The 27,648-nt window shown below is 46.5% G+C and overlaps 3 protein-coding genes across 5 annotated transcripts; 1 reads left to right on the forward strand and 2 right to left on the reverse strand.

The window, feature by feature from the left end:
• Positions 1–31: 31 nt before the first annotated feature.
• Positions 32–14,814, reverse strand: RAC1 (Rac family small GTPase 1). The gene is made up of 6 exons (XM_080353842.1): positions 14,306–14,814; positions 7,892–7,963; positions 6,458–6,575; positions 2,610–2,672; positions 1,779–1,938; positions 32–1,617 (listed from the first exon to the last, which is right to left on the reverse strand). The coding sequence occupies exons 1-6, from the start codon at positions 14,338–14,340 to the stop codon at positions 1,487–1,489; spliced, it is 579 nt and encodes a 192-aa protein (XP_080209968.1). The 5' UTR covers positions 14,341–14,814; the 3' UTR covers positions 32–1,486.
• Positions 14,815–16,515: 1,701 nt separating this feature from the next.
• On the reverse strand, positions 16,516–22,050 carry LOC308046170 (uncharacterized protein). 2 transcript variants are annotated; one of them, XR_013922870.1, is made up of 3 exons: positions 21,891–22,050; positions 17,666–21,095; positions 16,516–16,768 (listed from the first exon to the last, which is right to left on the reverse strand). XR_013922870.1 is itself a non-coding variant. In XM_080353878.1 (2 exons), the coding sequence occupies exon 2, from the start codon at positions 20,318–20,320 to the stop codon at positions 19,346–19,348; it is 975 nt and encodes a 324-aa protein (XP_080210004.1). In that variant the 5' UTR covers positions 20,321–21,095; positions 21,891–22,050; the 3' UTR covers positions 16,796–19,345. The 2 variants fall into 2 exon arrangements, 1 of the variants encoding a protein (XP_080210004.1); XM_080353878.1 differs by lacking the exon at positions 16,516–16,768 and having other exon boundaries at positions 16,796–21,095.
• A 191-nt stretch (positions 22,051–22,241) lies between these two features.
• Positions 22,242–26,265, forward strand: SMIM10L3 (small integral membrane protein 10 like 3). 2 transcript variants are annotated; one of them, XM_080353909.1, is made up of 2 exons: positions 22,242–22,595; positions 24,069–26,265. In XM_080353909.1, exons 1-2 carry the CDS (start codon positions 22,332–22,334, stop codon positions 24,087–24,089), a joined length of 285 nt encoding a protein of 94 aa, XP_080210035.1. In that variant the 5' UTR covers positions 22,242–22,331; the 3' UTR covers positions 24,090–26,265. The 2 variants fall into 2 exon arrangements, with proteins under 2 accessions (XP_080210035.1, XP_080210036.1); XM_080353910.1 differs by having other exon boundaries at positions 22,242–22,517.
• Positions 26,266–27,648: the final 1,383 nt, after the last annotated feature.

Here is a 27,648-nt window from a genome sequence, read left to right on the forward strand (position 1 = left end):
ACTTGCTCAGAAACTCAAACGTTACCACATGTGTGATTCAAGGATTTATTAAGTCATACATGCAAAACATACTGCTAATTGCATTAGCAAAAGATCAATGTAAAAACTTTACAAATTTGCAACTTTTATTTTTAAATTTCGCTTTAGTGGTTGAAAGGGTGTAGTTTAACATTGTATTCCTGCCCATTTAGGATGTACAGAACATTAGCACTAATTTACAGAACCTCACAGACCCAGGTTACCATTACTCAATCTATGCTGCACATGTACATGTAGTGACATAAAGAACATTTGTCTGCATTAGTAATGTTACACTGGGGGGGATATCTGGCAAATGGTCACAGTTGAGAAGGTTCATAGTTCAGAGAGCTTTAAAAGATAAAAATTGCTAAAATGGTAAAGCTGCTTCACATGATTTTTACACCTAGTTAATAGACTAAAAGCTCAGAAAGCATATAACTTACTGGGTCAGAACTAAGGAAAATAAGGATATGCTTGAACAGCCTACTCTACCAAAAAAAGAAGAACTTTCTATCATCAGGAGGGGTTTAAAATACAAGTTATATCGCTAAGAAAGAGGTTCTACAAGAAAGCGTCTACTACCGAACAGTTGTGGGAATGACAGGTTCAGAACGGTACCTAAAGGAATGCCCTGCTGGAATTCAAAGGAATTCACCAGTGCGCACCAGGCTCTTCGGCCGCGGCACCGCTGGGAAGGGGAGGCGAGCTCAGCCTGTGCTGAACACCAGTTCAGCTTCGACTCCCTGGCAGTGCCGTGTAAGTCTGTACAGTGTCAAAATACTGTCTGGCACCATCGTCTGATCCAACCCAGTATTTCATTTACCCACCACAATACAAGGCTGGCAGAAGGACGAGATACACTTCAGTAAGAACAGTTATTTATTTTTTAACCACAGCAGCAAGAACTAGATTGCGACCAAGCCTTACTGATGACAAAGCGCTCACACTGTGACTCGAGGGCGTCAGCCACTGGCAAATATTCAGGTTTGATGTACAAGGCTGTGCAATGACTAGGGGCTGAGGAAACACTAACAGCAACACACATGAGATGCGGTGTTTCGCTAATCGCACAGTACTGTTACTTACTGTGAAAAACTAGAAAGTGTTTTTTTTATTTCCAAAGAGAAATGAGAGTCATCTTCAAGACGAATCTTTAAAAAACAGTTTAGTGCTTAGTGTTCGTAGCACAACAATGCAACTTAGTTCAGCAGACAGTTTGGCAACACTTAATCGAGCAAGAATAGGATTTTAAAAATAAGGCTTTACATAGGTTTGTCTTTTCAGGAGTTTGCTTTTAGAAGAATGCAAGGTAACTTTCATACTTTAAACAAATGAAACTGCAAAATTGTTGATTGGTTCAAGAATTTATGGAAAAGAACTAATTTATAACAGAGAAACTTGGCATTGAGTGTGAATGCTCCGTTTGAGCAAAGCACGGGGTTTGGAGTGGGTGGGGGGGTGACATTTACAGCAGCAGACATTTTCTCTTCCTCTTCTTCACAGGAGGGGGGCACAGGACCGCGCGGATGGCTTCGTCAAACACTGTCTTGAGGCCCCGCTGCGTCAGCGCGGAGCACTCGAGGTATTTCACGGCTCCTGCGGGAAGCACAGAGGCAATTACAAAGCGGTTTTCCACACTTACAGCAGGGCTGCTTCTAGCAACCCCAACCAAAGCCGGCACTGACTTCAGCTACAGCACAACGTGCTCCGCAAACAGAATTCAGATGAAGTCAACAAGAACCCCGCTGTAGTCATACCGATCTCTTTCGCCATGGCGAGGCCCTGTGGGTAGGTGATGGGCGTCAGCTTCTTCTCCTTCAGCTTTTCAATAGTATCCTTGTCATCCCGGAGATCAAGTTTGGTACCCACTAAAATGATGGGGGTGTTGGGGCAATGGTGCCGCACCTCAGGATACCACTGCAAAACAACGGCGTGGGCTGTGCGGGACAGCTCCACAGGCGCTCTCCAGCAACCACAACAGGGCTCACAGTTCGTCATGACATTTTCAAGAGCCAAAGAGGAAGGGGAGAACGTAAGACCCCATTAAGGCAGTATTAAAAATGAGCATTCAACTGCAAAACATTTTTTAAGGAAGCCAACAGGTATTTCCATCTAATTTAAACATTTACCGTATTAAGGACTATTTTCTCCAGACACCAGAAAAATCACCTCTCATTTGTGAAGCCTCCTCAATGCTGTACAGCTCAGCTGGCCAAGGACATGAGCGACTGCTCATGTACCAGAATGTGCTAGAATGCCAGCTGTGCAAAAAATAATTACCAACCTAATTTTTGCATGCATTTGGTTTCCACTACTTTTCTTTAAATTGCAATAAAAGTACTCATTCGCGATCTTAGCTCCTTGTTGGCTGATAACTGCTGTTATCACTGCATCAAGCAATGACTCAGTGTTTCGCTTGCCCTGAACTTCCTGACGTGTGAGTTTGGCAAAGGGATTTCTGCCTTTTCAAACTGTATTTCACATTGCCTGCCAAAAAAAAATAAATCAGCAAATATTTTCCAGACTCTGCTGTGAAGTGACCCCCACGCAGGACGCTCAGAAAGTACGTGATCCCAGCTCGTACTGACCTTAGCACGGACATTTTCAAAGGAAGCAGGACTCACAAGGGAAAAGCAGATTAAGAAGACATCCTACAAAACAAGTTGAGAGAAGTTAGCCCAGCAGAGCAACGTCAGAAAATCTCATCTCCCCGAACACGGCAGCAGCGCCAGCACCTGTACCGCGGTGACCCGCAGCACCCCCGCAACAGGCACGGTTGTGCCAACCAGCTTCCCAGCGGGACGGTCATTCCCAGGCAGCTACAAGCAGACACAAGGGGGAACCAACAAACATGTTCTCATCAAGTTTCTAATCAGCCGTCGCAGCAGCCAGCAACTAAGACTAATACCATTGCGCTGCAAGCTTTTGTCCTTAAACGCCATGGCCCTGCCCTCACTGCCACTGAGAAAAACCTGCTCCAGATCCTCGACAAACACGCGGCGGCGGCCGAACCGGGGTGGCTGCTCCCTGCAGGCCTCGGCGGATTTAAGCCCCAGAAGCCACGTAGCTCATCAGCACAGCGTACTGCAAAGCGTCACTGTTGGCACTCATTTTTTAAATATGAACATACTATTAATACACTCCCCTAAGTGTTATAGTTTTAAATTGCAAAGGCAAAGTATACAGCATGACAAAAATCACAGAACACCAGATTTCCACAGTTAGTACTTGTAGAATCTTGAACTGTCACTTCCACTGAAATATGGACATTCAGAATTTCTCTATAACCAAATTAGGATTGCGAAATGTATTAAAAACCTTGAAGTAGGACAACAGCTCCCTCCTTCCCTCTCAAATTATGTGAAAACAGAGAGAAGAGCAGGTGTTTTTAGGGATCTTCCACATCCCACTTGTCAATTGGAAGCAAAAGAAAGATGATAAATGGGAGCAGGTAAAACCATTCTCAGAGCAAAGGCTTACACTGCCCGCTGCACAGTATACACTGCAAAACACAACCAGCTTTGTACACACCGTCCTGGAGCCTACAGGCACTGGGAATAACTACAGTATCATTTTCTCTGTGGAAACAGATGAAGATTGTAATCTTGTTGTATGACCCAGAACTCAAGAAGCATCTCACAAACAAGCCCAACTCTCCCCAGCCTACCTCTGCATCCGTACTTGTTCTGCTGTCGCTTGTGCTACAAATCAGGCGTTTCAGTGTTAGTTGATTGTGCTGCATTTCAAGGCATTTTGTTAGGTCAGCGCCTGGTGCCTGCACTGCTAAGCACTTGCAACCCCGTTGCTCATGCATCACCTCAACAAATTTCCACAGCAGCGTCCCAGAAGAAAGAAACAACATCAAATACTGTGATACTATGGCCACTACTTCGGTTTCCAATTCTGCACGTTTGTGGTGACTGAAGTTCTGCACATTACGCAGACTCTCCTTTACTAGCTCCAAAGATTTTAAATCAGTACCACCACGTGAAATTATTTGAACATTTCAGGTGTCTTGCACACTACCAATCTTAACAAATAGGAAGAAAAGCTATTTATTTGCAAGGAAAGCTACTATAAAGACATTTGGCAACAGTTCTCAAATCTAGCAATTTGATAGTTCCAAGAAAAGTAGGGTTTCTTTTAAAAATAGGGGCCAATTTATCACTATCGTAAGCAAGACAGGATGACAGAACTTGGAACTGAAGTTTATTTAAAGTTTTACATACGGCAATAGGTTGATCTGTCAGACTGGAAGATATATTCTTACCATTGGTTCCTCCAACCTAATAACAGTAGGAGATAAAGTTACTCCTAGAATGGATTTAAGGAAAAATGTTCTCTCAGTCAGTGATTTGTGCTCACAAACACCCCGAACATGGCTTTTCTTCTCAAGAGAGACGCTGCCCTGTAATTCAGCACAACCAACTACCCACATCCAGAACAGACCAGACTGCCCCGGAAACGTCCGAACCACTGCAAGAGCAAACCTCCCCTGGAAAGCACCCTCCTGCTTCATTCTCTCTGGCTTCACCTCCTGAGAAAACAATTTAACCACCTTCTCTGTCCCAACTGCTTCCTTCCCCCGAATATTTATTCTGTATTTTAAGGAAAAAAAATTAATAATAAATGAGTAAGGGGAAAGGATACAAATTAATGCCTCCACTATGGCAAATTCCTTCCTGTGAAGTTAAGAACCTTTGAACTGCTGGGCGGCTCATCAAGATACACGTGTTGGCCACATAATCAGCAATCCCGGTTCCACCTTGCCCAGCACATAGTTCGGGTGCACACACAGGGGACCAGAGGGCCGCAGAAACTGGGAGGGGGAGTTTAAATAGCACAGCAAAGGAAGGGGAAGGCTGAACGCTGATCCTAAAAAAAGGGAGGCTTCATCGGCACCGCGGGGCTCTTCCTCTGTGGTGTTTTGGGCCTTTAAGTGACAGTGGATCTTACGTATCACACAAGTCTAAAATCTGAAGACTTCAAACAAAGTTCAAGGCTTACCGCCCCGTTTCATTTTCTGCTGTAAGAAACAATCTGAATAACTGAAAGTACTTCAGATCTTTACTTCAGTTATACATGCTTGTACAGATGAGTTTTTCCAAAAAATATGCTTAGATTGCCATAGGGGACGCAAATATTCTCCCTTACAACTCTGCTTTCTCACACTATTGAGTGATCTTTCAACATAGCTTTTTCTACCCAGAGATACTTTTTTGAAAATATTATTATGATTATAAGCAAAGCCTAAGTTCTAAATATCCTATAAATATCTACATATTAGAGAAAAACAGTTTTCCATTGTTTCTCATCCTAGAAAAGCCAGATATTTCCAGCATTGCTAACAGAGTCGCCTACCACTGGCAAGTTCATATACAGCTTGGGTATCATAACTGATGGGAAAGCCTAATTGTAAGAGCTAGTGAGCAGTGAATTAAGGAAAATGGTGACTTTTTAAAAAAGCAGAGTTAATTAAATAAGATTCACATTATTAAAGAGAGCAGTTATGCTGTAGAATAACTGGAACAAATTTGCATTTTACATTATTAGCACTGAATATATATAACTGACAGTTAACAACAGTAAATCAATACCAAAAAACCCTGCAAGTTACCACCTTTCTTTAAAGAAAAACTCCACCAGATAAAAGTAAGACTCTAAGAAGACTAGAAAACAAATCCCTGCGAAGATTAACTGTAGCTGAAGTTGCACTGGAAAGAGCAGGTTACTGCAGCACTTTCCTTCCACGGGGAAGACGCAGCACATGGACAGGGCTTAACCAGTCCAAGCATGGAGACAGAAGCACATTTGTATTGACGTTATAGCACAAACTACAGTAAGTAATAAAATAGCTGGGGCTTAAGCACGTTGGAAAGCGACAACCCAGCCTCTGTCAATACCAATAATATCTTCATTCAGTGCTGCCTCTGGCACATTTAGAACATCTTCACAGAGGCTAAACAGTATCAAGTGCTTAGCAGTGACAGTGTCAGGTTGCAGCCAAACATCAGCCTAAAACCAAAAACAAACCCTGCTTTTGGCAGGCAAGCTAACCTTAAAATCAATGCACTGGCTGATGGGACTATTCACTAAAGGGGTTTTTGTTTCGAGGCTTTTGTTTGTTAGGTTTGTTTTCTTAAAATCAAGCACTCTAGTTGATTCTGAGGCTGCAGCTACAAAAAAAGCCGACGTGTATCAGTGCGTGCAAACACACAAGCGTGCAAACTGTAACATTTGTGCAGCTGTACAGACATCCAAGATGACAGTGCTGCAGCTCCAGCACGTGGGACCAAGGACGGCAGCTTGCAACGAGTCACTGTTACTCATAAGTACAACTCCAGATGTGACAACATTGGCCATACATTCAAAAAGAAAAAATCCTTGTTAGACTACGCTGCACGGATTCTTTCTCGTTTGACACTGCAGTTCTTACTGTTTGTGGGTAGGAGAGCGGACGTAGTCTGTCATAATCCTCTTGACCAGCTGTGTCCCACAAACCCAGGTTGACCGGTTTTCCATCAACCATTACATTAGCAGAGTAGTTGTCAAAACTGAAAAATAGAGAGTTAACTGTGTTAGCTTGCAGCAAAACAGGGCATCCAAGGACTTCACTTCCTAGAGGCCTAACTGGGAACACTACAAAAAGAAACATTTTTACTGCATCCTTCTGCTGCCCAGAAAGAGTGACGTTTTCTTTAAAAAATGAGTATGGGGTAATGTAAGGAAAGAACATCCGCAACAGACTCAGTCCAGCCTGAACAGAAATCTTTTTCTTTGCTCTTCCGAAGGAAGTGTTGACCTCAGTAAGTACAGGAAAGCAGGCAATGCCCTTAGCAAGTGCTTTCCAGTCTTAGTGCAACATTCATCAGTACGTTAATCTGTTCCATTTGGTAAGATTTAGAACAGCAGATACATAAGCAACAATCATGGAATCCTTAATGACAACAGGAGGTCAGAAATAAAAAAAAATAAACCACACGCAAATTCATTAATCCTGCTAATGAAAAACCCCTCCAATGAAATACCAAAGTTAATAACCAGAGGCCAGTGCAGGTATGATTTTTACCTCACCACTGCTGTAGGCACAAAGATTTTAATTAGTTGTTATGGCTAAACTGAGACAATGAGGCCTTGGAAGGGTGACAAAAGTAATCTGTAAATCACATTAGAATGTATTTTCTTATCTGAAAAAACTCACTGATAGTTACAGAGAACAAAATCACCTAATAAATAGAGACATGTGAAAAAGGCAAGGAAGCTGCACATGCACAAGACACCTCCCCCAACAGGCGCCAGGAAGGGAGCTACACTAATACTGATACTGACAAATCCTTACATGCAAGAAAAGGAGAAGCACCAAAATAAATCAAGCCCTACAATCACGCCTGAGAAGCTATGGAGTTGTGGCCAGATTAGCACAGGCTTGGCAGGAGCACAAAAAGTGGAAAGAACAACACAAAAATCTCTAGTCACATAAACCAACTATTTCTGACTATGTTATGTTTTACAAGCTGTTTAGCCTTGGGACTGCTTGTTATTAACGATGGTAAAGATAGAAATAACACATTATTTTAACAGAGAACAGGATCTGATGATCCGTTGGTAAATGCTGGTCCCTGATAAGCTGGGCCTAGTACGCAGAGAGAGGCAGAACTGACGGAGCACGACCAAGCACAGGTCGGACTCTGCTGAGTGGTAAAAGCCACAAGTGCTTCTCACAGACAGACCTACAGCCTCAGTTAAATATTTAAGATGAAACTGAGGGGTCTTTGCAGCCAGCTCAAACAATTCAAACAGGGAACCTGGAACGGCAGTAAGTGCAGAGAAGCTGATCTAAATGAGTTTTTTGGATTTTACAAGTACTTACACAGTGGGTATGTATTCTCCAGGAAATGCATTGGTTGTGTAACTGATGAGTAGGCATGTTTTACCTACAGCACTGTAAAAAGAGAAAATTCACATGTAAAAAACATTCATCTTGAATAATGAGAAATAATATTGTTTTTAGGGAAGAAGACTGATTACATCCAGTCACCTAAGGAACAACTGAGCATCAGTAGTCACTGCTGTGCAGGAGAACAGCTCATAGACTGCAGCCTCAAGTTTACTGGCAATGAAACCATGCCTAATAAAAACATCCATTTTGTGAAGTGGTAAACTACCAAATTTTGTTAATCTTTAGACAAAAGAAAGCAACACACAAGTATGAATAAGACTACTAACATCACTAGTCACCTGAATACTCATCAAGGATGTCTTATTCTAACTCCCTGAAAAGTATTTCCAGATAGTGCTTTTGGAATTGTGTAAAGGGTACCTTTTCCAGAAAATGCTTTACTTTCACATAAGTTTGAAAAAGCTTGAGAAGTATAATTTCTCAACACATTATTACTTTTGAGTGTTTAAGGAAAAAATACAAATTATAATCTTCACAATACTTAGTACTATTACAAAATTACTCCCTGCATGCATTTGTCAACTGTCAAACATTTAATAAACTGATTTATAGATAAATTACAGTCCAATACTGGAGAACTTGCAACACTGAACCTTTCCCAACAGATCTAATTCTGAACAGCCTCAAATGAGGGCAGGACAAGGTTCTGTTCCAGGCTTCCTTCAAAACCCTGGCAGGCGTCTCCTTCCCTCTCCGTCCTCCTCCACACAGCTTATCTAGAGCCAAACACGAGATTAATGACACCACTGAATTTGGGTTACAGTTTCAATTAAGGGTTGGAACACTTTTATTTCTTCTTTAAAGCAGACTCTGCACGGAGTGTTTCTGACACTGCAGACTGGTTCCCGTGCTGGCTTCTCACTTGACGTGCGTAATCCCTCGGCAGCGCGAGAGATTCCAGGGGCGAGCGTGCAACTAGTTCCCCCAAAGTGATAATGCCCAGGCGGCCCCACAGGCCTCCCAGCGCTCTGCTCTCACAGACAAACTCCTGTGCAAGGAAAACTGCATTGTCTTGCAGATGCTTTATCACTACAACTACTCGTTCAAAGCAAATCAGCAGTAACTTGGACACTTACACATATAACCTTGCCATTACTTTTAGGTTTGATTAATGAACCTCCTGAATAATCTTACACAAGCTGAAAGAACTCACTGAAGTTTTAGTCTAGAACTATGGTTAGTATTAAAAAAAGGGAAACAGAAAAAACAAAGTACAAACCAAACCCAAGAACCAAATGCTATTGCTAAAAATATTCTATTATTCTTTAACTTGCGCAGGTGGAAAAAAAAAAAAAAAAAAAAATCACTCAGAGAAACAAGTTTTAGTCAAGGGCTTCCTGGCTGCAAACGTTCTGAGGCACTCATATCTGAATTGTACTATGTGTCTTCCACTTAAATCACTGCATTTCTTCTCTTTGTTTGGAAAGATGTGGACTGTCCATTTACCAAAGATTGTTTTCGAAACAATTATTTAAAGTGATTTAACAATCAACATTAACCAATGAGCCTTATCGAGTGACTCACAATTTGAGACAGGTTAAGTAAATTTGAGCTGTCACAACCGTAACTTACTGTGTATGTTGTAGCTCAATCTGTAACAAGTCTCTGTATTAAACTTCAAGCTGTTCCATGCTGCATTAGCCCAATGAGTGATTTGACAGCAGCATCTGAGCAATGCTTGAGCAACGAAAGCACTGCTTCACTGTGCAAAATTATCTACCATTTTATCCTACATGCCCATTCTTTAATTGTAATTTTATGTTTCTTTCGGGACACCTAGCATAACATCCCATCTGTTGCAGCTCTCTCTGATCACACCATGCATTTTTCCACACCGCTTTTCACACCTGCGTCTAAGGAAACAAGATGCCAGCTCCCTGTATAGTCTGAGATTTTTTTTCTTTCCAGCATGCACTCTCTTTTATCAAGCTGTAACAACAAAGGGGACATCTAGTTATATTCTTGAAAAGTACAATCTCTGAACATTTTCCTGCAGTAACAGGCTTGAGATAAACTTGCGCTCAAAAGCAGGAGGAATTTACCATTAAAAAACTTATGCAGGAAAGAATTATGGAAGCAATATGACAATGCAGCTCAGCTAACCGAACAGCTGTCAGAGGAGATCCCACCTCATCTCTTGCACTAGCACTCACTGACTCTAACAAGCCAGAACAAGGAATTAAGGAAAGCTCTTCATCCTGCCCGCCCCATGCAGATAACTTGCTATTTTAGCTCCCTGAGTTATCAGATCAGTTTGAATCTATTTCTGAATTGCACCCACAACACCATAAAGCAGGCTGCACTGGTCCAGCTTCTAAAGGACAAACGTGAAAATCTTCACAATACCAAGGAGCAAAAGCCCACTTCTTTGGAAACTTCTCGAGGCGCAGAGGCTACGCGTTCTCACGCTTCTAGAACCTGTTTGGTCTGATGCTTCATTTTCCAGTACGTTCATTACAGGTAATTTAAGCTTCTAACAAATTCATGTTGAACTTAACATTTTCAGCAATGATCAAGAACTTTGCTTTGCACACATGCTCCTTTGCTCACCGTGCACTGAAACCGGTGGGTCTGCTCTGGCTAATCAAATCAGCGCAGGAAGCAGGTGGTGAGAGATTTCATTCCAAGCTCAGAGGCGCCTGTAGTGTGTTCCTACAGCACCAACCAGCCAGAGTCATTTAAACAAGCAAAAACACGTTCAACAACCCCATTTCAGACTTGCTCCATCTAGGTTTCCTGCTTTCCTTGCCTTTCGGCTCACTGCCCTACGAATCAGATCATTATGGTCACCAGTCTTAAAAATAAACACTACTGCCTACCTTTACAAATAAGGTACATCCTCCAAGTACTTTAGTCACGCTTTTTTAGACTTCTAACTTCTGTATTAAAGCAACTCCCCTAAAGAGAATTCCAACTGTTTGGCAAAGTATAAGTCTGAGCCTTTATGTACAGGGATTAAGAAACCAAAATAACACCAAACCAAGATTAGTCATAACAAGATTTCTAGCAACTACTTAATCATAGCTCCGTCCACCCACTATTACATAAATGAAACTGGTAACATTTGGCTGTAATTAAAAATATGGCCTACAGAAGACCGGCATTTTAATCACTTAACAATAAGTGAAAGAATCACAAAAGACAGCACTGAGTCCCTTATTACTTCCGGGTACCATCCAGGGATCAATGTATGTATATAACCACATGTGTATTAATTCTTTAAAACAAGACCTGTCATCTCTTTCCTGGCCTTATTTGCACTAACAAGTTTTGTGAAGTTTCTCCATTGTGCCAGAGCTGCTCGGAGCCACGTTCTGTGACACGCAGTAACGATGCCCCTGCTTCTTCCACTCCAAAGGCACCGGAGCTGCAGAGGTGGTTGAGAATCTCCTGCTTTCCTGCAACTAAAACCTAATGATGAGAATTTAGTTTCCATTTGCAGCCATGGTGATGGAGACCAGCAAAGTACTTGCTGGTTTAATTCTGGAAACCCTGATAAGTGCAAACAGGTGGCAGCCTTCATCAAAAGCTTTGATTATGTCATTTCTTTCTTTCTTTCTCCGGAGCACATTAACTACCCCCTAGCAGATGTGACACACAGCCCAGGTCTTCACTCAAACGTTAAACAGATGAGATTTCTCTAGTACCATCCTCAGATCAAAAGTCCAGTATTTTTGCTATAGTAGGTTTAGTTACATATGGCTCAGCCAGATAAGCTGGTTTACTCACTACAACACACCCTCTCCCAAATATGCTGTTCAGTATCTACAGTACTACTGCATTTTTTAAACTTTAAAAGTTCGGTAACGCAAGTTACTGAACTTCAAGTCACTGCACTCTCTACAGAGTGCACTGGAGGGACCCGAGGTGTTACATCTTACACAAACACCACACTACACTCAATAAGAAGCCAATCACCCTGCCCCCCTTTCTCAACAAGCCATCAAACCAAATACAGCATGGCTTTAGCAGCCAGGGTCTCAAATTAAGCAGAATTCCAAACAGGGACTCTTACTTCCATGCTTGTGTTCTTGTAGTACTTCTACAATTTTAAAATTTTAAAGAGCATGAAGTTTGACCTTTTTTGTGGCATCTAGTAATCATTTCTCCAAAATGCAGAACCCCCCACCACGTGACACAACATCACTGGAGAGTTCATACCACTTAACAGCTGCCTTTTGAGTGTGAAAACAAAAGCTGCTAAAAATAACTCAAACTAATGCTTTTTCTCAAGTGTCAATCAACAGCAATGGCTGCAGTTACTCAAGTGGAGGGCCCTTCATCTGTCCTGCACATTCCTGTTCCTCTCTATCAAAGCAACAGTTGCCATTTATTTTTCCTCAAATCTCACAGTGGAAAAAAAAAAACAACAAACCAACACAGACAAATAATGAAAAAAACAAACCAACACAGACAAATAATGAAAAAAACAAACCAACACAGACAAATAATGAAAAAAACAAAGCAAATGATGAAAAGAACTGTTCTGTTTCATGAACATTGAACAGTTTGTGCTGAGTTCTCAAATCTAGTGGATGAAGCAGACTGAACTTCCCCCCCACCCAAACACGATGCATCACATTTATGTACAGCAGTGACACTGACAACACAGTTCAGTTGAATTCAAAAAACTGATATAAAAGCAAATATATTTTTTCTTAAAATCAATATAACCAAAAAGAACAGTTCATTGTTATCTAGCATCAAAGAATGAAAAGTCTTCAACTATCAAGATATCACTTTCATGTTCATACTGCTCAAAATCTTAAGCAGCAAGTCAAAACAAATGTGCTATACAGAGTAAGTTTATCTTTCAACCATATCTAGCTGCCTTTTGAGGAATTCTACATCTTTAAAAAAAATCAAACCAAACAAAACAACAAAAAACCCCCACATAAGTAATGTGAAGATTAAGCCACCACATGAAATTACAGAGAGTGGCAGGAGCATTTAGCTACACTTCACTCCTCTGTCATCTACAGAAGTTTGCTGTGATACCAATTATGCTCAGCCTACACTGGGATTTTTGTTTCTCCTAAGGGGAAAAAAAAAACCTCTAGAAGTGCATAAGACGAGTCTTGTTTTCCAGCTGGCCTGTGATGTTCCCCTGAGCTCTGACATTCAGTAAGAGCAAGAATCACAGAATGCCTCCGAGCTGATGGGAATAGCATCATGGAGAGTATTCAAGAGTCGCAAGCGCAACGAACTCCTTCCCCACCACAATTCCAGCATTTCTCACATTGAAATTCAACAGCTAAACTTAAGAGTTAACTCAATTCTAAAAAGCACCCTCGAGTTGTTTCACTTGTAACTAACACCAAATTAGAATGCTGTAGGTGTAACAGTTCTTTACAGGCAAGTTCATTATTTGTATTTCACGTTGCTTCATCAGTCTCCTTTAGGCAGGAACCTTATGCATATAGACAGCCTCTGCTCACAGCATTTATGATTTGCTCCGAGTTTAGCACATTCCACTTAGTTTTACTGCAAGAATCAGATGTCAAAAATCAAGCTATTAGCAGTAATAAGTTTGTTACTTTCACAAAAGATTTAAAATCAATATTAAATTTATCACATCATTAAAAGCATGATTTGTTTTAAATACGCTTGGATAGCTTCGATGTGTCTAGTGCTACACCGAACACCAGACCCAGGAGCGGGCCGGGGTGCGCCGGGAGGCCCAGCCCTGCCCGCACCCCCCCGCACCACGGCAGGCAAAGCCACTCCTGCCAGCACGGACGGGAACTATCCCGCCCCCACCCCGGAGCTCCCTCTCAACAGCAATCCCGGGCTCGGAGCGGCAGCGGCCCCGCGGACACCCCCGCTCGGAGCTCGCTCCCGCACAGCCAGACACCCCCGCTCGGAGCTCGCTCCCGCACAGCCAGACACCCCCGCTCGGAGCTCGCTCCCGCACAGCCAGACACCCCCGCTCGGAGCTCGCTCCCGCACAGCCAGACACCCCCGCTCGGAGCTCGCTCCCGCACAGCCAGACACCCCCGCTCGGAGCTCGCTCCCGCACAGACACCTCCGCTCGGAGCTCGCTCCCGCACAGACACCCCCGCACACGCGCCCCTTCCCGCCCCCCGCCAGCAGGAAGCCGCGGCCGCCACCCCCGCCCCGCCCGCCCCGGCGCGGACACCCCGCTCCCGCCGAGCCCCCCAGCCCTCAGGGCGGCAGGGCCGCGCCCGGGCCCCGCGGCGGAAGGGCCCGCAATCCGCGGGGGCGGCCCGCGCCGCTCCCGGCCCGCAGGCGGACAGCCCTCCCCGCAGGGCCGGCGGATCTCCTCAGGGCGAGGGCCCGGCCGAGGCGCCCCCTCAGACTTACCCGTCGCCCACCACCACACACTTGATGGCCTGCATCGGGGCTGCGCCGCAGCGGCGGGTCCTGCTGCTGAGCGGGCGGGGGGGCCGCGCGAGAAGGGAGCCGGCGGCGGTCTCCGCACCAGGTCGCGGCCGCCTCCGCCCTGTGCCTGGGAGCGGGGACGAGGCAGCGGCCACCACCCAGGGCGGGGAGAGGGAGGACTGCGGGGAAACAGGAAGCGGCCGCTCCACTCACATCCGGCCGGGCTGCGCTCGGCCCCCGCGGCCCCGCCTTCGGGCCTGCGCGGCGACACCCCGCCCTGGCGGGCAGCCGCTCCGGCAGCGCTCGGCTGTCTCCGCCGCGGCGGGATGGCGGCGGGATGGCGGCGGGATGGCGGCGGGGTGGCGGCGGGGTGGCGGCGGGCGCGCTCGGCCCCGCTCACCGCGGAGGAGCGGCCGCCATGTCTGCGCTGCGGAGCCGGGCAGGGCACGGGGCCGCGCCGCGGCCTCTCCGCCTCAGGCCCAGGCCCAGGGGATCCCTTCCCTTCGGTCGGGCGGAGCCATGCTGCCGTGTGACGTCACGCGCTGGCACTGCGGGAACGGGCGGCGCGCGGGGCCCCCGGTGCGGTGCCCCCGGTGCGGTGCCCCCGGTGCGAGGCCCCCGGTGCGGTGCCCAGGCTGCTGCCGCCTCCCGCCAGCGGCGGGTCCTGGCCGCCGCCCCACCGGTGACACGCGCCTGGCGGCCGCGCTGCCGTGTCATGGCAAACACCCGTCAAACAAACGGCTGTCTCCGGACACCACGCTGGATCCCGTCTTTCCCTCCTAACGCGGCCCAGCGCAGTCCTAGCGCCCATCGTGCACCAGTCTGCTTCTTCACGTCTCCCAGACCATGTTAATGTGAAGTTAGTTTGTCCTCCTGATGGACTGAGTGGATGTAACTCAAGTGACCAGAGACAACGCGCCGCGCTCCGGAGGTGTCGGGGCGGGCACTGCCCGCTTGCCGCGGTGCGGGGCGCTGGCGGGCCCGGCACGGCGCTCCCCCCCCGTGGCGCGCCGTGACGTCAGCGCGCTGCTGGCAGGCGTGGCCGCGGGCCGGCGCGCGGTGGGGACACCGCGGGGCTGCCGGGGCGCAGAGCGCTGCGCTCTCTTTTCCCTGAGCAAACCGGTTACTTTCGGGAAATATTGATGTAAAAGTCAAGCAGAGCAGGTCCAGTGATCCCAGGAGTCTTTTAATTTCTATAATTCTTGCCATAATTCTACTTGGCAGAGAAGCTTCTGGTTGGACAGATGCACGACTGCTATTCCCCTTGTTTCCGTTGCCAAGTTCCCAGAGCTGTGGCGAAGGAGCCCACGCACGTGCTGCTCCTGCGAGGGATGGCGAATTCACCGAAGCCACTGCCGTGTGCCGCCACGGGTGGCTCCTGACGATTTGATCTACTAATCCCAGAACATTTCTAAATTATTTTAATGCGACCTCACAAGTGGGCAGAGCATTCTACTATATTTACTGGCTTCCATTATATTTACTGCCTTCGATTTTTCTTTCACTGAGCAAATATAATTCTCAGATATTTCACATCAGTGAGGAAAACATCATAGCTATTGCTGTCAACTGAAAGGCTTTTTTTGCAACATTTGTGTGTCCATGTTCCCTCATAGAGATGGAAGCTGAAATGACTTATCATTTAAGCTGTATATCCCTGAAGCCAAGACTCCGCTGCCAGTGACCCGGCGGCCGCGGGAGCTGCGGAGGAGCCGCGGCGGGATCGCGGCGCTCCTGCTGTTCTCGGCTGCCGCAACAGCTCCGGGGCCTGTGCGACCCTGCACAGAGACAGGGCGGATATCAAGTCTGATTCACGTCATGGTCCTGGGGAGACCCTGAGCATGGAAAGAGTCAAGTGACACGTGAAACTGCTTCTGATTTTTGCACCACCTACCTATTCTTCCACTGGTTCTTTTTTATCCAGTGTGAAACAGAGGGATAATTAGAATTTTTTACATGAAAAAGAGGTACAACAAAATTTACAATATTATCACAAAATAGCACACAAATACAAGGATTGAGGTTATAATAGCGAAAATACTTAGATTAGCACAAATTGCTTTTATGATCTTGTCATGAGAAAAGCAATATATTTTTATGTATATTCTTTTCAGTGCCCCTCCATCCTGTTACTTTGGGATCAATTATTTGCATTATCACAAAAATACTTAAGTTAAAACACAGGATATGCTTTGAATTTTATTTAAATTAACAATTTCATACCTAATTTGGTATATAATTGCCAACATCGGAAAACACCTAGATAAATATTTACTGTTAGTAACAAAACTACTACAGTTTGGACAGATGATGATGATAACAGATTTATTTTTTTCCCCACATGTTTGTAAATCTGTATTTTCTCAAATGTGGTAAAGAGGAGCCTTTTGTTATTGTTTGACATTTTCCATGTGATATCCTAGTTGGTATCTTCCCTTATTTGCCCTGGAAGACAAATTGTTACTTGTGTGTATGGTCCTTAGAATGCATGATGTGTTAATTATTCCATCATTAAACTTTACTACATTTCAGCTACATTTTACTTTATTCTTGCATCTTTTTTGTTTAACTAGTAGGTAGTGTATTTGTTTTTAAAGAGAAACAAATAATTTACATGGTGCTACAAATTCTTAACATTATTTGCAGGTGTAGAGAAAGAGAGACAGACACCGGGAACATACTGAAACACTAGTTTGACAAAAGAGAGAACAGGATGAAGGACGGGACAAAGGAGTGAGAAGTTAATAACAACCCCCAGAAAAACTACCAGTTCGACAGATATGACTGGAGTGCTGAGCTATAGACAGAATAGTTACAAATGCACCACACAGAGTATGTAAAAAGGAAAGAATGAATGACAGTAACAACAACCAATTATAAAACTTTCCATAATTCTGATACAATCATTAAGTGTAAATTTGAGGCTTAGATCGGTCAAAATGTTGTTCCACAATCTACCACCTTATGTCATCCATTACAATTGTTGAAAATCTTTTCTTAGACATCGAGAGGAAATCATTATTTAAAATTGTCTCCGATACTGCCTGTGTGTGTTGTGTATGTGCTGGCACTGCAGGAGGATTAATGTCCTTTGTGGGTGGGGAGTGGCAGGGTAATCACGCTGATGCAACACTGGAAAGTTCTGCTCACCATGACACAGACTATCAGTGTTACAGAGACAATCATTATTTGCACTTGTGTAATATCTTTCATCCCAAAGTATTACTGTGTCCTTTAACATGTTAGTTCATTAATAAAGCCACAAACAAATGCACAGAGAAGTAGAGAAGTAAAGTCCACCCATCGCACACGGGAAACACGTCAGTGAAACAAACACACCACCTCAGAGTGATTCATAGGTGTATTCCCTTCCTCCTGGAACACGCTTCCTGCTGACACCAGTTCTGTTCAGTTGTCTTCCGGAAACAAGAAGATACAATATCTAGGTCAAAAGTAAAATTCTTTCCTTACTGACAGCATAAAAACTGTTCTAGGGGCAAAAAAGCTGTAATTGTAATTCACAGCCACTTCAAACCAGGGGTTGGACTGAAGTGCGAGTGCAAAATGACGTGAAACACAAAGGTATCGCAAAGTGTCACAGGGTGGAATAAGGTTTTCAGCATGTCGCGCTTTTCTTTCTTTAGACACTTGTGTTGCAATCAGAAGGAAAAAATCCCCACCCAAAACAACTCAAGAGAGATTTCTCTTCCTGGAGAAAAACAGGACTTCCAAATGCTTCTCCATCTTAAAATAGCAAAGAAAATTGTCTTTAAAAATTGCACTTCAGGCTTGATTTTATCCTGTCTTGAGTTGGTGGCAAAAGTCAGGTGGTTGATGATGTGGTGTTACAGTCATAGGAACTACTGGAAAGAAATCTTAATGCACAGCACCAGGCATCCCAGATTCCTCCCTGGACTTCAGTTCCCCCTGTGGCATCGTCTGCCTTTGCGGCCTGTCACGGAGCCCTCTGCCCTCCCACATTTTAATCGGGATAGTTGTACTTACTCAGGCTGTTTGGATAGCAGCTGATGTTTAAAGATTCAGATGTAATCCAGTTGCCCAAGACTCTGAAGTTTTTGCTTATGACCTTTGAATTCTGAAGTTATACGTTTTTCTTCATCAAGCTAACAGAGCGCACAGTTTGAATTAGAAAAGTGAAACTATTGCTGTGGAGGAAATTGAGAGTATCTTCACTAAAGCTCGGGAGATACTGTGACATAAAATTAATGTTAGAGACTAATACAATCCACAAGTAATGGTCCCAAGTTTCCGGCTATTCCAGGCAGACACTTTTGGCGTGTTTAGTTTCCTGAGTGTTGAAAAAACCTGTACTAGCATGTGATACGCACGCTGCTCAAATACAGCACTCGGCCTGCTGTGGGGGAACCAGAGCCGGCGATGACCTGGGCGCCACCACTTGTAATGTCAGCATTGGCTGCATCGGAGAGAACAGACTAAAGGAGCATGAAAATCAAATGTTAGTATCTAAATCCATACATCAGTAATGAAACACTGTAAAATAAATGCATCACGTTAATGTGATATTAGCGTAGATGATTTAGCTGGTGTAAGTGTACAACAGAAACAAGTCATGTATTTGCCTTCGGTAGCTTCTGATAAATAACTCTTTTGTCAAGAATTTCAGTTATAAAAACCACATAAGGCTTTGCATTCACTTATGTCTGCCCTCAGGTTTTGCAAGCGGTAACAGCCAGGGCTCGCAACAGTGAGAACCGTTGTTGAGGGCAGTGGGATTACAGACAGAAATCCCTGTATATGGCTGTAAGCTGTTTGGAATAGAGACATCATTATATATTTATAAACAAGGACCTGAGACTTCTCTGTGTCACTTCAGTTTTTTATCGCTGTAACTCCCTCAGCAGAAATACGGGAATAAGTCTTTTTGTAACTGTAAGCCTGAGGTGAGGCATTGCCGAAGTACACCTGTGTGTAAACTGCAAGTTCCCCTCAACTTCTACCTATCTTGCTATCAAGCATTTCACAGAAATGAGCCTTAAAGTATTAAGAAAAAGGGTAAAGGTTCGGTATTGAACCGCCCGCCACGGTCCAACCATTGTTCACATGCACCAAGACCGGAGGCTGCAAGCTGTGCCCCGGCCAGCAGGTTTGCGCTGCAGGGTGCGGGTCGGTCCCGGGGCCAGCGGGTTTGCGCAGCAGGGTGCGGGTCGGTCCCATGGCCAGCGGGTTTGCGCAGCAGGGTGCGGGTCGGTCCCGGGGCCAGCGGGTTTGCGCTGCAGGGTGCGGGTCGGTCCCACGGCCAGCGGGTTTGCGCTGCAGGGTGCGGGTCGGTCCCGGGGCCAGCGGGTTTGCGCTGCAGGGTGCGGGTCGGTCCCACGGCCAGCGGGTTTGCGCAGCAGGGTGCGAGTCGGTCCCGGGGCCAGCGGGTTTGCGCTGCAGGGTGCGGGTCAGTCCCCTGGCCAGTGGGTTTGCGCAGCAGGGTGCGGGTCGGTCCCGGGGCCAGCGGGTTTGCGCAGCAGGGTGCGGGTCGGTCCCGCGGCCAGCGGGTTTGCGCTGCAGGGTGCGGGTCGGTCCCGCGGCCAGCAGGTTTGCGCTGCAGGGTGCGGGTCGGTCCCCTGGCCAGCGGGTTTGCGCTGCAGGGTGCGGGTCGGTCCCGGGGCGGGCTGGCCGGCACGCCCCGGCTCCGGCAGGACGGCCTGCACACCAGCCTGCCCGAGGCGCGCGGAGCACGAACCTGCCCCCGGCGCCGCCGGGCTCAGCCGCCACCCGCCGCTCCACGGGGAAAGCAAGAGGGACCGGCGGCCCGGAGGGCGCGGCGGAGCGCGGTGAAACCCGCGCTTCACGTGGCACCGCCGGCGTGGCGGACAGAAGCGTACAGTCATTACAGAAACAACTGTCAAAAGTGATTGTATATTCCAGAATCTCTTCCTCACTGGAAACATCTGTAGGAATTCTGAAGAACTTATAAGAGGAATAAATGTCATAAATAAGTACAAAATAGCTTATTTTTGCATACATTGAATACAGAAATTTTATGAAAAAATGTGGGTTTTTTTCCCCAATGATTGTATACTGATAAGCTGTTAGGTAACAATTTCTGTGAGGAGGAAGACTTCCTAAAATAAGATGTTTGATTTATTCTCCATTTCCTAAATATAAAAATTACAAAACAACCCTCCTGTTTGCTAAACAATACAGGTTAATGGTGACATAGGTCAACCTCCCTCTTTCTGTTTTAGCAAGAGATGCAGTTGGGTGGCTGGTATTTCTGCTTACTTCTGGTAGCTATTTTCATTGAGCATTAGACTCTGCCTGTACTAGACAGATGAAAAGCACCTGTTCCAACGAGGCCTTTGCCTTTTTAATGTCACCTGTGTTGGGGTCCCAGAGCTCCTCAGTGCAAGCCGTGCAACACTGCTGCAACACCACAGCTGCTCCAAGAGCTGCTCACATTGGCGGCAGCCTCCCACGTATCCAACTGTAACGCACCAGCGCTGTGTTGTTGGAACCCATGGCGTGTGGTACACTCCGTTTTCTGAAAGGCTTCGGAGAGGGGGCTCTCAGTGCAAACCGAAAGAATGAACCGAACGCTTTTGTCACCAGGGACAATCAGCTGTCTGAGCGGCGAGCGGGGCCCGGAGCCGCCGCGCTGGGCGGCGTGGACGGGCCGCGGCTGCGCATTGCTGCTCCGCTGCCCAAACGTCCCGCTCGCAAGAAGCGCTTCGTTAGGAGCCATCTGGCTTTTCTTGTTAACTGAACCTTCCGTCCAAGAAACTGCAGAGGATCGCGGGAACTGTAGAGAACAAAATGTTTTGTTGTTTAAAATATTTGGCTTTTTCAAGTTTCTGTTATGAGTTCTGTCTTCTGCCATCATTTTATCAATGTCATTTTGTGCAATTTTTGCGTATCTAGCAATGGATATAAAAAGGCACTGGAAAGAATGAACCGTAAGCATAAATAAGCCTAAACTCTGTCTCATTCAAATACTGAGTGTTGGCACTTTACCTGCCCTGCCGTGAGCTCTGCGGAGGCCCAGGCTGCGGAGGCCCCAGGCCTGGCCGTGGAGGCCCCAGGCTGCGGAGGCCCCAGGCCTGGCTGCGGCGCCCTGGTCGCGGCCCGAGCAGCTGGAGCGGCCGCGGCAGCGTGGCTGGGCAGCGCCGGTCTCCGCGGGGGCTCGTCAGGGGCCCAGCTGTTCGTCCCTTTGGAAACGCGGTAACCAAAGAGCCCTGAAGGAGGACGAGGATCTTTGCTTCTGCACGCTGACCAGCCAGCGGAAACGGGACAGGGCCGGGACAGGGCCCGGCTGTGGGGCCTCTCCCCCCACTGCCACGATAACTTATCTCAACGAGCTCCCGGGGAATGTCTGCAAAGTGCTCTGGAGATCTTTAGTGTAACGCTGTATTTTTAATGCAGAATACGTCCTGCCTTGAAAAGCACAGGAAGTGTTTCTTTGTGGAAGTAGCTCACAGAATTGATCTCCAGCTGCATGAGCAACAAAATTACAACAACCCCACCCAAACCCAGAAACCGCGATTAACACCGACGGCCCATCCGTGAGCTTTGCTATTGAGAATGGCGGAGCACAGACCTGGGCCGAGCCCTCCGGCTTCTCCTCCGCAGCCGAGACGGGGCGGCCCGGCGGCGCACGGCCCCGGGCAGCCCAGCGGCGAACGGCCCCGGGCCCCGGGCAGCGCAGCGGCGGCGCCCCGCGCCGGGCACCACACGGCCCCGGGCACCACACGGCCCCGGGCACCACACGGCGGCGCGGAGGCCCCGCCCCACCGGCAGACCCCACCCGGCGGGGGCGGAGCCCGCCGAGCCCGCTGCCCCGCCCCGCCGTGTGCGCATGCGCAGCGGGGAGCGGCGCGTTCTCACGCGTCAGCCGCCCCAACGCCCGGCGTCAGCGTCACGCACGCCCGCACGGCGGCGGCGGCGGCGGAGGCTCCGCCCCGCTGGCGACACCCAGCGCCGGGCGCGGGAGGGGCGGCTGCGGGCCCGGGCGGCGCGGCGCGGCCGCGGGCGGGGGTATATGGCGGCCGGTCTGTCCGCGCTGGCTGCCAGGCTCTCCCAGTCGGCCGCGGCCAGGTCCTACGGCGTGTTCTGCAAGGGGCTGACCAGGACCCTGCTCATCTTCTTCGACCTGGCCTGGAAGCTCCGCATCAACTTCCCCTATCTCTACATCGTCGCCTCCATGATGCTCAACGTGCGGCTGCAGGTGGGCGGCGGGGCTGGGGGGCGGCTCGCGTCCCGGCTCCCTGCCCGGCGCTGCCGTTCCCGCTTCCCCTGGCCAACGGTGAGCGCCGCCGCTCGGCTCCCGGGCCTGGGGCGGCCGTTGCGCTCCCCGGAGTGTCCAAGGGAGCTGTCGCCGGGTCCGTGCCCGGCGGGCCAGCGCCGGGGCTCGCTGCGGGTGCCCGGTCCCGGGGCTCGCTGCGGGTGCCCGGTCCCGGGGCTCGCTGCGGGTGCCCGGTCCCGGGGCTCGCTGCGGGTGCCCGGTCCCGGGGCTCGCTCCGGGTGCGGACAGTGAACGCGCCTCGTCTGAAGTCTGTGTTCCTGAGCCGTGGTTAACTTAAAGACAATGAATTGTGAATACGCGCATTTTCATAGTGCATTCCTGACACCCTGTAAGGAGCCAATAAAATAATCTCCTTCATCAGTTTTTTTTTTTTTTTCCTTTTTAAGTCAAGAGCAATTGTAGCAGGGAAAAGGTTTTAAATAGTAATGTCATTGTATGAAAACGAATGTTCAAATTAAGTTTGCATCTCCTCTCTTGAGCTTGTTTCTGCAAAAGATATAACTCCCTAAACCAGCTGTGACCTACACATGTTGGGAGCTCTCATTCTTCTGTAGGATTGAAGTTTCCTAGTTTTATGATGAAATCAAAGCTTTGCTTTTAACTTGACTGGCAAGCGAGGCAGGCTGTGGGCTGTCACAACCACCACCTGCTCTAGCCGGAGACTGCACACTTTCTCTCCCGGTAAACATAGCTGTAATGAAAGTTTTGACAGCTGGCCAGTGGCCAAGCGCTGAAAGACAAGTCCGGTTGCAGTCTGTGACTTGTAAAAGGTAAGCTGAAATGGGAAGAGGTCAAAATGTGGCGTCTCATATTGTTATCTTTGGGACTCATCAAGTTCTGAAGCTTGAAATTGAGCCACGCTGCCAGGAACTGTACATGAAGCTTAGTAACCTTGGTGGCTAAAAATGCCTTGTCTTTGCTTGTTATCTGTGCTGGTACATAATAGTTCTCTAGTGCCATCAGCTTGTCATAACTATGTACCCTCTAACTGTGCTGGTGCAGCCAGTCTGACCAGTTCCGTTTGGGAGGCTCCACAGGGTACATGGTTATTTCCAGTGCTGTGTGCCAGATTTCAGCATGCACTTCTGTTTACGGGAAGTTTACTTTAATATTTGCCTTTAATGTTAGGCCTCTAATCAGCTACGGTCTGCATTTCTATTGGTTAAGGAAAGTTGGACTGTTAGGCTGCAAATGCCTCTAGCTGCGTGTTTGCTGGCTCACTTTGACGCCTGTTACCAGAAGAGACTTTGTAGCAGATTAAACTGAAACTACAGAATAAAGTTCATATTTGGGTATACTTCTCACCCCTTTGGATGTGCTCAGCCAGTAAGGAGACTTGTCTGGATGACTATTGCTTTCTGCAGCTGGGTTATTCTTTTTCTTGATGTTAAAGATTTTTTGAAGATTTCTATATTCAGGATACCAAAAAAGTGGGATATTAGTGTAACAGCATCCTGCGTTCTTTCTCTTTAGGTCCATATTGAAATCCACTGACTTGTGACTTGGTGTGCTGCTTGCGCTGTGTGCTGGAACTACAACCACACTCCTCTTCAAGCTCAGCCCATTGTGAGACACCAAAGCCATGCTTGTCTTCTCTAGGACTATGAAGAAAGAAGATTTAAACCAGAGACAAGTATGTGACAGTGGCGCAGGTCATCACAAGGCAGCAGCTCACCTGACGCACATACATTCCGTGTTGAACGACTCTCAAATTCATAGTAGCAGTTTACAAAAGGAATTATTTTATTGTAACACCAGGAACTGTTCTCTCTTTAATACTCTACTTCTGCCTGCTGTTGGCAAGGAAATGCCTCTGAGTTTGAGTGAATCAGCAGCGGGGAACTTCAGTGCAACTGCTGCTTGGAAGGATTCATTGCATCTGCGTTTTTCTTCTGGGAAAGACAATCTTGATAGGGTTTCTCGCCGCATTAATAGCGTTTCAGTAATGGGCTGGCTGGAGAAAGCTTGCAGTTTTGCTGGAGACTTCAGCTCACATTGTCCAGGAGACAACTTCCTATGTTTTGCACACTTCTGGCTGGGAAACTTGTGGTATAAGCTGCAGTTTCTGGAATTAGAAATGAGCAGCAGCAAAGAGAATGAGTTGCCGCTTGCACTTCTTCAAGAGTTGGAGCTCGGTGGACTTCCTGATCTCTGGCATATTCCAGTGGCCTCACTGAATGAATATTCGATGGGACTCTTAAACAGCCAGAAACCATGGGGTTGTATTTGTTACTTAACCCTTGTATCTTCAGAGCAAACACTTGGCTATGAGAAAGTGCTTTCAAATATACGATACATGACTAATAATTTTCACATCATACAGCTAGTAATTTCTGTGCTAGCTTTTGCACTAGAAGGTCTCTGGTATGCAGTAGTGAAGGTAAAAGAGTACTAAGATTTCAGTAATTACTGTTTTTAACATTAATAGAAACTTAACTAAGTAACAGACAAGGTTAGAGTTCAGGTTTTTGTGAGAAGTAGACAGCTAAAGTAGAAATTAAACTTGTGTAATTGCTAGTAAAACTGTCTGTTAGAACAATAGGGACTTTTTTTTTGGTAAGGAAAATCTGCATCTGAGTGGAAAGAACGTAATCTCAGAACTCTTCGGGACTTGTGCAGGTCTGCCATTGACACTAGACTAGAGGTCCATTTGTTTAGCACAGATCCTTTGTTTTCTTCAGGGTTTGTATTAGCTGAGTGCTCTGGCTACTATTTACAACCATTTCCAATGAAACTGTTTCTTGTAGAATTGAATTCTTGCCAGGAATCTAATACTAACTAATTTATCGGGCCTTAAAACACTTGGATCCAGCATAATTCTCAGCAGTGTTCCCTTTCAGGGATGGTACTGGTCAACTTTAAACAATATCTCATGAGCTTTATTGCACTACAACAGACACTATAAACCTTTTTCATAAAAGAATGTGTTATTTCCTTGAAAAAAGTGATGGTTATCGCTGAAGCATAGTCATAATTTCTGGGCCTGTTGACTTTGGCTTTGGGACAGAATTGTGACAACAGAGTTTGGCAAAGAACGGAGCAAGCATGTTGGAATCAACAGAGCTGCTTGTGAACAAGAATTTGCAGGAACATGCTCCCATGGGCAATTAGATGGAGAAGCTCCTTGTGTAGTAGGTCAAAGTGTGAGCTCAGTGTCCCAAATTCTCAATAAGGGAGTCAGTGTAGGTGGCTTCGTGTGCCCTAGCGGCTTTCCTAAGGAGGGAGGGATTGGTACGGTCATCAGGATGCGTTTTCAGCTCACCCTTCGTTCTGAGTTAAAAACAAGGACATAAAGCAGAGTAAAGTCATGCCAGTGATTCACACACCAAATATCCTTTTGCTGGCGAGCTTACTTCATTTTGGAAACAAAATAAGTGAAGTTGCAGTTAGTTTGAACTGAATTCACCTGGAAACCCAGTGGAGTTTCTAACGTGGTGTTTGTTTGGGAGTTAACACACTTGTGTACAGAAGTCCTTGGTACTGAGGCTGAGACGCTGGTTATCAGTGTTATGGGGAGAAATGCTGGAATTTTTTAACCTTACTGGTGTGCTGAAAGTAAGATCTACTACTTTTTACGTTAAATGATGTATTGCGTTTTTATTATCCCCATGGGTTGGCAATTTCTTCTGGATGTTAGAAGAGATAAAAAGCCATTTCCTTTATTTTAGAAAATAACTTTTTCCCTGGTGTGTAGTTTTATTAATTGCTTAACCTCTAGACTTTTGACCATACGGTTACTTGTCACAAAATTACCAAAAACCTCAAAGTAATAATGGGTTACATATAGCAAGTAACTATTTTGACAAGTTTCCTCTTAGTCAAACCATTCACACCATTCACTCCCACCCCCACGGCTGCCGTTTATCCCCGCAGCGGCGCTAACACAAGCGTTTGTGGCTCCAGATGCTGAGGTGATGTGGATCTGAACCCCAGTGCCAGAACGAGAGGCGCTTCTCCAGACGTCTGTGCCTTGTCTGAGTTAGGCTGCTGATGTCTGTAACTGCATCTCTGTAACTGGCTATATGGGTGAAGAAATACTCCTTTCCTGTATGGTGGTTTTTTCCAGTTGCACATGAACACAATCCTGCATCCACAACTGAGGGCTTAAACTGCCCAGATAAAGAACTGATTGCCACAATTGTACCTCTGGTTGTTACTTGAGACCTCGTCTCTTCAGCTGAACAGTTTGGCCTGGAAGATTTTCTACTCTGCTGTACATCATTTGGGAAACAGATATTTATGGAACCATAGTTACATACAACAAAAATGCGTAGGTGATATTGTCAGCTTAACAGGCAAGAGGAGCAGCTAACGGCATAAAAGCATTAATCCAGTTTTTAAGGCGCCTATTCTGCATGGTGATTTTAAAGGGGAAAATGAAACATGAGAAAAAACAACAGTAAATTGGAGTTTAAATGCACGCAGAGCGGGGTGCCCAGGGCTGCCTGTTTGCTGCTGGCAGGCCTGTGCGAGAGGGCATCTCGGAACTTCCAGTCCCAGCCCCGCTCGTACAGTCCTGTTTTGAGCCAAATTTGCTTTGGGTGAGTGGCCTTTAATCACTTATTACAGGATCACTTTAAATACATATACAATACAGCTAAGTGAACTGATGGATTTTTTAATGTATTATATGTATATTGAATATAAGATAAAAAGAATATGTCTTAAGTGAGTGGATTTAATCCATTTCAAGATAGTTTATGTACTTTGCCTTGGATTTTGTTGCTTAAAACCTAAAAGGTAACTTTCTAACTTGAACATTCCTTCTGAAATTCAAATAAAGGATAGTTTGGTGTGTTAAAATCTCATGTAATATGCTGCACTTTAAGCCTGGGGAGGCCACAAGCTGAAAGCGCTGTTCTTGCGCTCACAGAGCTGTTCAGCGGTGACAGCGCTCAGTTGGCTTCGCTGCCTGGGGGAGGACGGTGAACCAGAAGGATGCCAGTCCTTTGGAACTATATAGAAATCAAACACTATATGGTTTAGGCCACTGTTCTCTTCCTGCAAATGCTTTGGGATTAATTCATCTCAAAAGACAGAAGGTGTCTCAGCT

Source organism: Nesoenas mayeri, assembly GCF_963082525.1.
Source record: "Nesoenas mayeri genome assembly, chromosome: 15".
In the NCBI taxonomy this organism is placed as follows: domain Eukaryota; kingdom Metazoa; phylum Chordata; class Aves; order Columbiformes; family Columbidae; genus Nesoenas; species Nesoenas mayeri.